This window comes from Phocoena phocoena, chromosome 3 (genome assembly GCF_963924675.1).
Source record: "Phocoena phocoena chromosome 3, mPhoPho1.1, whole genome shotgun sequence".
Lineage (NCBI taxonomy): Eukaryota > Metazoa > Chordata > Mammalia > Artiodactyla > Phocoenidae > Phocoena > Phocoena phocoena.
The window spans coordinates 144,995,874-145,008,390 of NC_089221.1; the positions used below are offsets into that span (position 1 = coordinate 144,995,874).

At 44.4% G+C, this 12,517-nt stretch overlaps 1 protein-coding gene and 1 pseudogene across 2 annotated transcripts in view; both read left to right on the forward strand.

The window, feature by feature from the left end:
• Positions 1–12,517, forward strand: part of TENM2 (teneurin transmembrane protein 2) — a 990,950-nt gene that overhangs the window by 956,348 nt on the left and 22,085 nt on the right. For both annotated transcript variants that reach the window (XM_065874146.1, XM_065874147.1), the window contains exon 26: positions 12,058–12,354. In XM_065874146.1, the coding sequence (XP_065730218.1) occupies positions 12,058–12,354 (297 nt within the window). The remainder of the gene's footprint in view (positions 1–12,057; positions 12,355–12,517) is intronic.
• On the forward strand, positions 3,430–4,707 carry LOC136121445 (PC-esterase domain-containing protein 1B-like; annotated as a pseudogene).

A 12,517-nucleotide genomic window follows, 5' to 3' on the forward strand; every position in this document is an offset into this window, starting at 1 on the left:
AGCTAAAATATGGAAATAGCCTAAGTGTCCATTGACAGTGAATGGATAAAGAAGTTGTGGTATATATATACAATGGAATGTCATTCAGTCATTTAAAAAATGAGGAAATTCTGCCATATGCAACAACATGGATGAACCTTGAGGGCATTGTGCTAAGTGAAATAAGTCAGACAGAGAAAGACCAATACTGTATGATCTCACTTACAGGTGTAATCCATAAAACAAACAAACAAAAATATCCCAAAACTTATAGTAAAAGAGATCAGATTTGTGGTTACCAGAGGCAGAGGTGGGGGAGGTAGAACTGGAGGAAGGTGATCAAAATGCACAAACTTCCAGTTATAAGATAAGTAAGTGCTAGGTATGTAACGTACAACATGACGACCATGGTTAACCCTGCCGTATGATATGTGTGGAAGTTGTTAAAGAAAAGTATTACATAATGACAAAGGGGTAAATCCAACAACAGGATATAATATTTGTAAGTATTTATGCACCCAACATAGGAGGACCTAAATATATAAAGCAAATATTAACAGATCTCAAGGGAGAAATAGACAGGTATACAACAATAGTAGGAGACTTAATACCCCACTTACATCAATGGATAGATTATCCAGACAGAAAATCAATAAGGAAACATTGGCCTTAAATGACATATAAGACCAGATAAATTTAACAGATATAAATAGAATGTTCCATCCAAAAACAACAGAATACACATCTCCTCAAGTGCACTTGGAACTTTCCCCAGGATAGATCATATATGAGGCCACAATACAATTCTTAAAAAATGTACAAGGTTGAGATCATATCAAGCATCTTTTCTGACCACAATGGTTTGAAAGTAGAAATAGAACTCAATTAGAAGAAAACTAGAACATTCACAAGTATATGGAGATTAAGCAACATGCTATAGATCAATGAGCGAAACAAATCAGAAGAGAAATAAAAATATACCTTGAGACAAATGAAAATGGAAATACAACATAAACTTAAGGGATGCAGAAAAAGCAGTTCTAAGAGGGAAGTTCATAGTGGTAAATGTCTACCTGAAGAAACAAGAAAAATCATAAATACACAACCTAACTTTATACCTCAAACAAAGCCCAAAGTTAGTAGCAGGAAGGAATAATACAGATCAGAGCAAAAAAAAAATGAATGAAACAGGGATTAAACAATAGCAAAAATTCAATGAAACCAAGAGCTAGTTCTTTGAAAAGATAAACAAGATTGACAAACCTTTAGCTAGACTTAAGAAAAAAGAGAGGACTCAGATAAATAAAATCTGAAATGAAGAAGAAATTACAATCGATATCACAGAAATAAAATGATCATACTAGATTACTATGAACAATTATACACCAACAAATGGACAACATGGAAGAACTGGATAAATTTCTAGAAACATACAACATACAAAGACTGAATCAAGAAGAAAGAGACCATCTGAACAGACCAATTACTAGGAAGGAGTTTGAATCAGTAATCAAAAACCTCCCACGAAACACAAGTCCAGGATCACATGGCTTCACTTGTGAATTCTACTTAACATTTAAAGAAGAACTGATACCAGTTCTTCTAAAAAGAATGCGTCCAAACTCATTTAACAAGGCCAGCATTACCCTGAAACCAAAACCAGACAAGGACACTGCAAGAAATAAAATTACAGGCCAGTATCCCTGATGGACATAGATGAAAAAATCCTCAACATAGCATTAGCAAAATGAATTCAACAATACATTTAAAGAATCATACATATGATCAACTGAAATTTATTCCAAGGATGCAAGGATGGTTCAACATCGATAAATCAATGTGATACACATTTACAAAATAAAGGATAAAAATCATATGACCATCTCAATAGATGTGAAAAGCATTTGTCAAAATTCAACATCCATTTAGATAAAAACCTTCAGCAAAGTGAGTGTAGAGGGAACGTACTTCAACGTAATAAAGGCCATATATAATAAGCTTATACCTAACATCATAGTCAATGGTGAAAGGCTGAAAGCTCTTCTTTTAAGATCAGGAACAAGACAGGTACACCCACTCTTGCCCCTTTTATTCAACACAACATTGGAAGTCCTAGCCACAGCAATGAAGCAAGAAAAATAAGTAAAAGGCATCCAAATGGGAAAGGAAGAAGTACAACTGTCACTATTTGTAGAAGCCATGAAATTATATATAAAATACCATAAAGACTTTACCAAAACAAAACAAAAAAAGAATTAAAAACTTAAGTTGTAAAAAAAATTAAAAAAAAAAAAATTAAGTTGCAGGGTACAAAATTAATATACAGCAATCTGTTGCATCTCTATACACTAATAACAAATTATCAGAAAGAGAAATGAAGAACACAATCCCACTTACAATTGCATCAAAACAAACAAAATACCTTGGAATAAATTTAGCCAAGGAGGTAAAACACCTGTACGCTGAAAACTCTAAGACATCGATGAAAGAAACTGAAGGCGACACAAATAAATGGCAAGGTGTTCCATGCTCACGAAGTGGGAGAATTAATATTGATAAAATGTCCATACTACCAAAAGCAATTTACAAATTCAATGCAATCCCTAACAAAATTCCAATGGCGTTTTTCACAGAAATAGAGCAGACATTTCTAAAATTTGTATGGAACCACAGATACCCAAATGGCCAAAGCAATCTTTAAAAAGAAGAACAGACCAGAAAAGTTGGGGTAAATAGGAGTGTATGGGCACCAAGAGCATGGGTGAATTCACCTAAGGAAAGAATGTTGGAGAAAAGAAGGGAGGAACCGATGAGTGGGCCTTGAGAAAGGCTGACGTTTGGGGATGGCCAGAGAAAGAGAAACTCACACAGGATACCGGGGGAGGTGAGACAGGAGACCAGGGTGTCAGACACTCCGGCAGAGTCACGGAAGGGAATCACCATCAGTGCCCCAGCCCCAAGGAGCTAGGGATGCTACAGATGTGATAACGACCAAGAAGTAGTCACTGAAAGGAGCACCAAGGAAACCTCTGGGGATTTACTGACAAACGTTTCTTCGCTTTGTTGGAATTGGAAGCCAAAATCAAGTAAAAGGAGTGAGTGGGAGGTGAGGACCCAGACACAGCCAGTTCAAACAACTTGGCAAAAAGTAGCCTTGAAGGGGAAGCAAAAGATAGGACTGTCCTGGAGGTGGAGTCAAAGACGGTTCCTTTCCTTTTTAAAGCAAGAAACTAGAATGTGTTTAAGGTTTAAAGACAGGAGCGAGCCCCAGGAGACTGAAGGAAACATAGAATGCCTAATTCTCCCCTCTCCGGGGCACCTCCTGGAGCAAAGTGCCTGAGGATATAGCAGGACCAGCCACCTGAGCTGAGGGATCACCTTTACACCTGAGGAGCCATCCACAGACCCACCGAGTGAAAGGAAGGAGCTAGGCGGCGCATCCCGAGCGTTATGGGCCACGGGCTCGCCTCCGAAGTGCAGCAGCTGCTCCACAACAAGTTCGTGACCATCCTGGTGGACTTGGTCCAGAGGGCCGTGTACAAGGACCTGGTGCTCCTGCTGCAGAAGGACTGCCTGCTCACGCTCAGCCAGCTCAAGGCCAAGGGAGAATACGGCTTTGAGCAGGACGAGCTGGTGCAGGGGGGCAAGCAGGGCCGCATGCATAACGGCACCCATACCGCGAGGTGCGCTAGTTCGGCTCCGGTCAGCACCTGGTGCGCTTCTACTTCCTGACGCACGTGTACTCCTGACGCGCGACTACCTCGAAGCCATCCTGGAGGAGCTGCATTCGGGTGAGCACGACCCGAACCTGGTCGTCATGAGCTCCTGCCTCTGGGGCCTCACCAGGTATGCAGAGGACTCCTGGCCAAACTACCTGCAGAACCTGGAGAGCCTATTTGGGCATCTGTGCCAGGTGCTGCCCTAGTCGTGCCTCCTGGTTTGGAACACGGCCATGCCCGTGGGCGACAACATCACCAGTGGCTTCCTCCCACCGGAGCTCCGACCCGCAGCCTCAACTCTGAAAACCAACGTGATTGAAACCAACTTCTACAGCTCTGACGAGGCCCAAAAGCACGGCTCCGACAGAGTGCCCAGGAACGAGCGCGCGCACCAACAATTCTCCCAGCTTCTGCTGCCCCACGTGGCCAACGCCTGGGGGGTGGAGCTGCCCCAGCACGACCCAGTGGGCAAGTGCATCAATGATGGCCCTGCCAGGGGAGGACCTGGCAAGAGACTTGAGAGGCAGCCCCCTCTCAAGGGGGGGCTGCAGAGATCAACCAGCCATCCCTCCTCCCCAACCCCTGCCTCCACCTGGGTGCTGCCCCCTGCCCCCCACACCATCTCCCCGCCCACCCCAGTTCCCACTCCTGTCCCCACAACCCTGTCCCATCCCCTTTCACGAGGTGACACCCCCGTTCCTAGTCTGTCCCCAAGATGCCCATTTTTCTTCAGACCATCCTTTCCAATTGAATCAATTCTCCTTAAACCATTTCCATTCAGATATTCCCCCAAACTACCCAGACAGAATTTACCTTTGAAGTTGTCTTTATGTTTAGTCCCCAGCCGCCTAGGCCTCCCTTCCCCCGACCCTGTTATCAGCAGCAGGCCCCTGTGGTCCACAGGGGTTTTCCCTGGCATCGTCCCTGTGGCCCCTATGTGCCCTGGAGAGGGTGGCCCAGAAATTCCAAGAGAAGGGCCCCAGTCTATGGAGAGCCAAGGCCTCAATAGACTGACTTGGGACTTCCTCCTCATGCACATGGACTGGACAGACCGTCTGACTCTCCCCAAACAGACTGACCTCGTTAACTGAAGCCTTTGGTCCATCACTGTTATCAGTAATGGCAGGGGAGAGCAGTCTGACCCATTCTGTTGGCTGTGGCCTCTCGCTGCACTCTGGGGGGGGTGGGGGGTGACCAGCATCATTCCTGCCTCCCCACTCCCTATTCTCTTTGTCTTTTTGTAAATATAAAATTGAAATTAAAAATTTGTTTCATTGGGGCTTCCCTGGTGGCGCAGTGGTTAAGAATCCGCCTGCCAATTCAGGGGACACGGGTTCGAGCCCTGGTCTGGGAAGATCCCACATGCCGCGGAGCAACTAAGCCCGTGCACCACAACTACTGAGCCTGCACTCTAGAGCTCATGAGCCACAACTACTGAGCCCGTGTGCCAAAACTACTGAAGCCCGCATGCCTAGAGCTCATGCTCTACAACAAGAGAAGCCACTGCAATGAGAAGCCTGCACACCAGATCGAAGAGTAGCCCCCGTTCACCGCAACTAGAAAAAGCCCGCAAGCAGCAACAAAGACCCAACACACCAAAAATAAATAAATAAATTTATTTTTTTTAATTGTTTCATTAAAAAAAAGAAGAACAGCAAAGCTGAAGGCATCATGATCCCTGATTTCAAACTCTATTGCAAAGCTATAGTAATCAAAACAATATGGTACTGGAATAAAAATAGACACAAAGACCAATGGAACAGAATTGAGAGCCCAGAAATAAACCCACACATGTATGGTCAATTAATTTACAACAAAGGAGCCAAGAATATAAAATGGAGAAAGGACACTCTCTTCAACAAGCGGTGCTGGGAAAACTTGACATCGCCATACAAAAGAATGGAACTCTACCACTATCTTATACCATGCACAAAAAGTAACTCAAATGGATTAAAAACTTGAACATAAGACCTGGAACCATAAAACTCCAAGAAAAAGCGTAGGTTCCTTGACATTAGTCTCGACAATGATTTTCTGGATTTGACATAAAAGCAAAGGCGATAAAAGCGAAAACCAATAAGTGGGGCTATTAAAAAGCTTACACAAGCAAAGGAAACCATCCACAAGATGAAAAGACAGCCTTTTCATTATAATGTTTTTTAATATTTACAAATCATATATCTGATAAGGGGTTAATATCTAAAATATAAAAAGAACTCGTACAACTCAATAGCAAAAAAAATTTTTTTAAACCAATTCAACTAAGGGACTTCCCTGGTGGTGCAGTGCTTAAGAATCTGCCTGCCAATGCAGGGAACATGGGTTTGATCCCTGGTCTGGGAAGACCCCACATGCCGCGAAGCAACTAAGCCCATGCGGCACAACTACTGAGCCTGCGCTCTAGAACCCGTGAGCCACAACTACTGAAGCCCGTGCACTCTAGAGCCCATGCACTGCAACTACTGACCCCATGCACTGCAACTACTGAAGCCCATGCTCTCTGGGGCCCACATGCCACAACTACTGAGCCCGTGTGCTGCAACTACTGAAGCCCGCAAGTCTAGAGCCCATGCTCCGCAACAAGAGAAGCCACTGCAATGAGAAGCCCACACACCGCAATGAAGAGTAGCCCCTGCTCACCACAACTAGAGAAAGCCCACACGCAGCAGCAAAGAACCGACACAGGCAAAACAAAGAAAAAAGAAAAAACCGAATTCAACTAAGGGACTTCCCTGGTGGTACAACAGTAAAGGATCCACCTTCCAATGCAGAGGATGTGGGTTCGACCCCTGGTCGGGGAACTAAGATCCCACATGCCACGGGGCAACTAAGCCCACACGCCTCGACTAGAGAGCCCACGTGCCACAAACTACAGAGCCCACACCCTCTAGAGCCTGCACACCGCAACTGCAGAGCCCATATGCTCTGGAGCCTGTGCGCCACAACGAGAGAGAGAAAACCCGCACGCCACATGTAGAGAGAAGCCCACACGACACAACGAGGAGCCCGCGCGATGCAATGAAAGATCCCACGTGCCACAACTAAGACCCGATGCAGCCAAAAATAAATAGATATACTAAAAAAAAAAACAACTAAAAATTCAACTAAAAATAGGATCTGTGGGGCTTCCCTGGTGGCACAGTGGTTGAGAGTCCGCCTGCGGATGCAGGGGACACGGGTTCGTGCCCCAGTCCAGGAAGATCCCACATGCTGCAGAGCGGCTGGGCCTGTGAACCATGGCCACTGGGCCTGCGTGTCCGGAGCCTGTGCTCCTCAACAGGAGAGGCCACAGCAGTGAGAGGCCCATGTACCGCAAAAAAAAAAAAAAAAAAAAAAAATAGGATCTGTATAGACATTTTTCCAAAGAAGACATACAGATAGCCAACAGATCCATGAAAAGGTGCTCAACATTACTGATCCCTAGGGATGTGCAAATCAAACCATAATGAGATATTATCTCACGCCTGTTAGAATGGCTATTATCAAAAAGACAAATAACAAGTGTTGGGAAGGATGTGGAGAAAAGGGAATCCTTGTGCACCGTTGGTGGGAATGTAAATTGGTGCAGCCACTATGGAAAACAGTATGGGGTATCCTCAAAAAATTAAAAAATAGAACTACCATATGAGCCAGCAATTCCATTTCTGGACATATAGATGAAGAAAATGAAAACACTAACTCAGAAAGATATGCACCCCAGTGTTCACTGCAGCATTATTTACAATAGCCAAGACATGAAAGCAATGTAAGTGTCCATCAATGGATGAACGGGTAAAGAAGATGTGATATATATATAATATACATACACACACACAAACGGAATATTATTCTGCCAAAAAAAAAAGAATGAAATATTGCCATTTGTGATATGGATGAACCCTGAGGGCATTATACTAAGTGAAATAAGTTGGACAGAGAAAGACAAATGCCATATGATCTCACTTACATGTGGAATCTTTAAAAAGAAGAAAAAAACAACAAGATCATAGGTACTGAGAACAGATTGGTGGTTGACAGATGTGAAGAGTGGGGATGGGCACAGTGGAAAAAGAGAGTCAAAGGGCACAAGTTTCCAGTTACAAAATAAACGAGTAATGAGGTTGTAATGTACATCATGGACCTTATAGTTAATACTGTATCGTGTATCTGAAAGTTGCTAAGAGAGTAGATCTTAAAAGTTCTCACAAGAAAAAAAAATTCACAGCTACGTACGGTGACTAATGTTAACTAGTCTTATTACGGTGATCATTTCACAATAGATACAATATTGAATCACTATGTTGTACACCTGAAACTAATATAATATTGCATGTCAATTTTATCTTAACTTTCAAAATAAACATAAAAGTCATCGATTAAAAAAGTTGTGAGGGGCTTCCCTGGTGGCGCAGTGGGTGAGAGTCCGCCTTCCGATGCAGGGGACACGGGTTCGTGCCCCGGTCCGGGAAGATCCCACATGCCGCGGAGCGCCTGGGCCCGTGAGCCATGGCTGCTGAGCCGGCGCTTCCGGAGCCTGTGCTCCGCAACGGGAGAGGCCACAACAGTGAGAGGCCCGCGTACCCCCCCAAAAAAAAAAAGTTGTGAGGACAGTAAATCTTAAGTGTTTTTTCCCTTTTTCTTTCATATCTATATGAGATGATGAATGTTAATCAAACTTAATGTGGTAATCATTTCACCATATATGTAAGTCAACTTATTATGCTGTACACCTTAAACTTATGCAATGATGTATGTCAATTATTTCATTAAAATCGGGGGGGAAAAAGTTAGCTCAAATCAGCGCTATAACAAAATCCCATTCCCAGGGACATGATGAATTTGGAAATAAAATCCCACCCTAAATTATCAATGGCTAATGATTAGCACCTACTACTTTTTTATGGTTGGTACGCCTGAGCCAAGAGACAAAAGGCCTCGATAGCTTTAAGTAATAGTGACAAACCTAAATGGTAGCAGTCTGAGGTTGGGGACCCATCTTCTGTGCTTGCCCACTGTGCTGTTCTTTCTGCATTCTTAGGACCTTCACATACTAATATAGTTGTTATAATGACAGCCATGCTTGTATATTTGATTTACATGTTAGCATCTCCGATGAATACGTTATAGCACTATAAATACATACAAACATACACCTACGTACATACACACACGATTATATTACGGATATATGATTTGTCTGTTGGTCTCCCCCAGGTAACTGAAGATAAGGCCTTATATCACACTAAGTGTATTTTAACCAGTAGTATGCTTCGGAATCACCCAGCTCCTATTCCCTGGGGAGCTGATTCAGCAGCTGTGGAGTCAGCCCTGCAGCCATGCTTTAGAGAGCATCCCGGGTAGTTTAGAATTTCATGTCTGATGAAGGGCCACTCGTCAGAGGGGGTAGTACCGCCTAGGGGTGAAGAGAGTGAGCTCAGGATCGGGACCCTGGCTCCACCACTTCCTATTTGTGTAAGCTTGAGCAGGGCACTTAAACCTGTCTGTGCCTTGCATGTAAAATGGGGATAATAGTGCTTGCCTGGGAGCGTTGTGAGGATTAAACAGGATAAAACATGGGCAGTGCTGAGCACACACTAAGCCCATCGTAAGTTCTTGGGACATGTTGCTTTGTTGGTGTTGCTCATCCTTGCGTTCCAGAGCAGGCACCGTGCCTGACAGGAGCAGAGATTTAACGTTCAATAAATAATAAATGCACTGGGGAATGTATGCTATCAGCAAAGAGAAGCAAAAGGGAAAAGAATAAGCAAAGGGATAGAAGAATAGAAGCATGGCCAAGGAGGTGGGATATGCATAGGCATGGTGGGGGAAATCCTGAAAATCCTTCCTCATTGTTGCCACAGTATTCATTCTGCCTAATAAAATGTTAACGAGGTCTTGAACTGAAACTCTTAAACACATAGGATTAAGAATCTTGGTGGCCTTCTGCTGTTGTCCCAAATGAAGCAACCCAGTATGTCCAAACTTGTGTTTCCAGAGGAAGTGATCTTTCTGACGCCAGCTTGTGGTCTGCTCTGGAACTCTAGACCATATCTTCAACATCTTCAGTGATTCTGACAGCATTAACTTTGGGGCCTGTTGAAAATATCCTACCACACTCACTCTTTGCTTTCTTGATGATTCTTCCCAATTACCGCAGGTTTGATGATATGACTCTTCCACTTGAAGCTGGATTTCGTTACAATCCCCAGAACTCACCACCTTTATTCTCTCTCCATACCTTAGCATTTTTTTTTCCTAAACGTTTATCTCACATGTTCTGTCCCCTTTTTTCTGGGATGACTCCATGAAAACAGCAATGGTTTGGGGAATCAGGTGGTCCTGGGTTCAAATCCTGCCTCTGCCTCTGAGGGTAACGGCCCGTATATAAAATAATGTCTACCTACGTTGTGAGAATTAAACTGGGATCAGATATGTAAAGTACCTAGCACAGGACCCGTCAAAGCATCAAAGGTTTATCAGTTTAGATTAGTTTCAGCTGCTGGTAACACAAATGAGAAATAACAGTATCTTATACAAGATACTGGCTTATTATTTTTTATGACCTAAAAGGAGTCTAGCGGGAAGCAATTCATGGCTGGTACAGATGACCTAGGTCATCTTGAAGACACCTAGGTTGACAGGGATCTAGACTTTTTCTCTGGATGAACCATTATCTTTGAGGTTTAACATCCTCAATGTCACCCCATATTCACAAAGTGAATACTGGAGCGCCGGTGGTCACATCCACATTCCACCTAAGAAAAGAAGGAAAGTGGGAAGGACAAAAGGGTGCCTACTTCTTAGCTAAGTCTGCTTGCTTTAAGGTTCCCAGAAGACCCAGCCAACAACTACTACTTAAATCACTTTAGCCACCCCAGTCTCCAAAGGAAGCTGTGAAATGTAGTTCTTTACCTGGGTACAATGCTGCTCCCCAATATAACAGGTGCCTGTCGTGTTAGAATTATTCCTTGTCTCCTCCAAAGCCGCAGGGTGGAACCCTCTAGAGTCCCTTACAGTCTCTTCATCATTTGACACATCTCAGGGCACTCAATGCATGTACGATATATACAATGCAGAAAACAGTAAAGCTGGTTCGTTAACTAGTCAAAGTCTACAGACCTAAGTTCCAGGCCAACCTAATACTTCATTGCTGTGTGACCTTGAGCAAGTGTATAACCTCTGTTGGAGGCTCATTTGTGAGCATCAACTCAGACGGTGGATGCAAACTGCCTAACACAATGCCTAACACAGTAGCCCTCAGCACACGCCAAAGTTACTATCGCTATCAACGTCATCATCACCATTATCATTATTATCGTTAAGTGCTATTGAAGTATTGGGGTAAAGTGAGCAGGTGCCAGACGTGTCTCACATCCCTTCCTTCTGCATGTTTACACCTTCCCTCGCCTTCAGCAGTCACCCCAGGGATGTCTGGATTTACAGTCAATTACATTGAAAGAGCCTGGGCTGAGTTGGCCTCATTTCCTTCCCTTCCAGCCACCCACTCAGGGCTAGCTGAATCTCTAGAGTCCATCTCCTTTCCCCCTACCCAGAGTCTAGTCTCTCAGCCCTGCCTTCTGAGAGAAGCTCTCTTCTCTGATCAGATCGACTTCTAAATAAATATTCAATTACGTCTGGATGTGTTCCATCATTCCTCTCAAATCTAAGTAAACCAGTTCCTCCCTTTGTTGGAATTCCCCAGGCCTGTTGAGATCACCCCACTGATGTCTTTCATCCTTGACAGTGGCGAGATTTTTCTCTAGATGGAAGAATTAAAGGAGCTCACATAGGAATAAGGCTTCGTCTTCCCAGATCTTCGTAAAATATGTATATCTGAGACCTTCTCCTCACCTTCCTAGGTACCTTTTTCTTAAGGTTTCGGAAGAAATCTCTGCACCTGCTCTTAAAGATCATTAGCTATTCATTAGCTGATAACGTGCCACAAAAGGATTGTAAGTGTGCAAATATACAAATCCTCTTGCTTCCCAGGGTGGCCAGTTAGAACCCCAGGGGCCAGGGCTACTGTGTATGGCTCTGTAATTTGTGCACTGCCCAGTTTTTCCCGTTCACACTCTCTACAACACGATGGCACCCCTGTAACTGTGCAGTGCCCAGCCTACCTAACTGCTCATGGCAGCCATGCCCAGATCGGTCATCTCTGGCCATTAGCAGCCTTGCTCTATTCTAGTGCACCCTACAGAAATGACCACTTTCTATGTGTACTACGATGTAAAGGAGTTTAGAAAGCACTCCTCTTCGAGGGTATTTCTTCTTCCAGCGCACACACAGGCCCTGGCCACGCCAGCTGTGTCCTCCATAGAAGCCTGAGCTAACATGCCCCGGTGATGTCTTTCAAAGCAGGCCCGTTGTGTTTTCCCAGGTCCACGGAAGAAATCTCTTGTCCATTGACTATGACCGGAATATTCGGACAGAGAAGATCTACGATGATCACCGGAAGTTCACCCTGAGGATCATTTATGACCAGGTGGGCCGTCCCTTCCTCTGGCTCCCCAGCAGTGGGCTGGCGGCTGTCAACGTCTCCTATTTCTTCAATGGGCGCTTGGCTGGCCTTCAGCGCGGGGCCATGAGCGAGAGGACAGACATCGACAAGCAAGGCCGGATCGTGTCCCGCATGTTTGCCGACGGGAAAGTGTGGAGCTATTCCTACCTTGACAAGGTGGGTGGATGTGCTGCCCTCCCTCATCTGGGGCTAGCTCGCTCTCTCTCATTCATGCTTCTCTGTTTAAGCTGACCCGACAGGCTTTGACATAAGACATTGTAACATCTTTACTTTGACTCTACCAGGGCTCCCCACGCACTCTCACCCTCTGGGAGGGAGG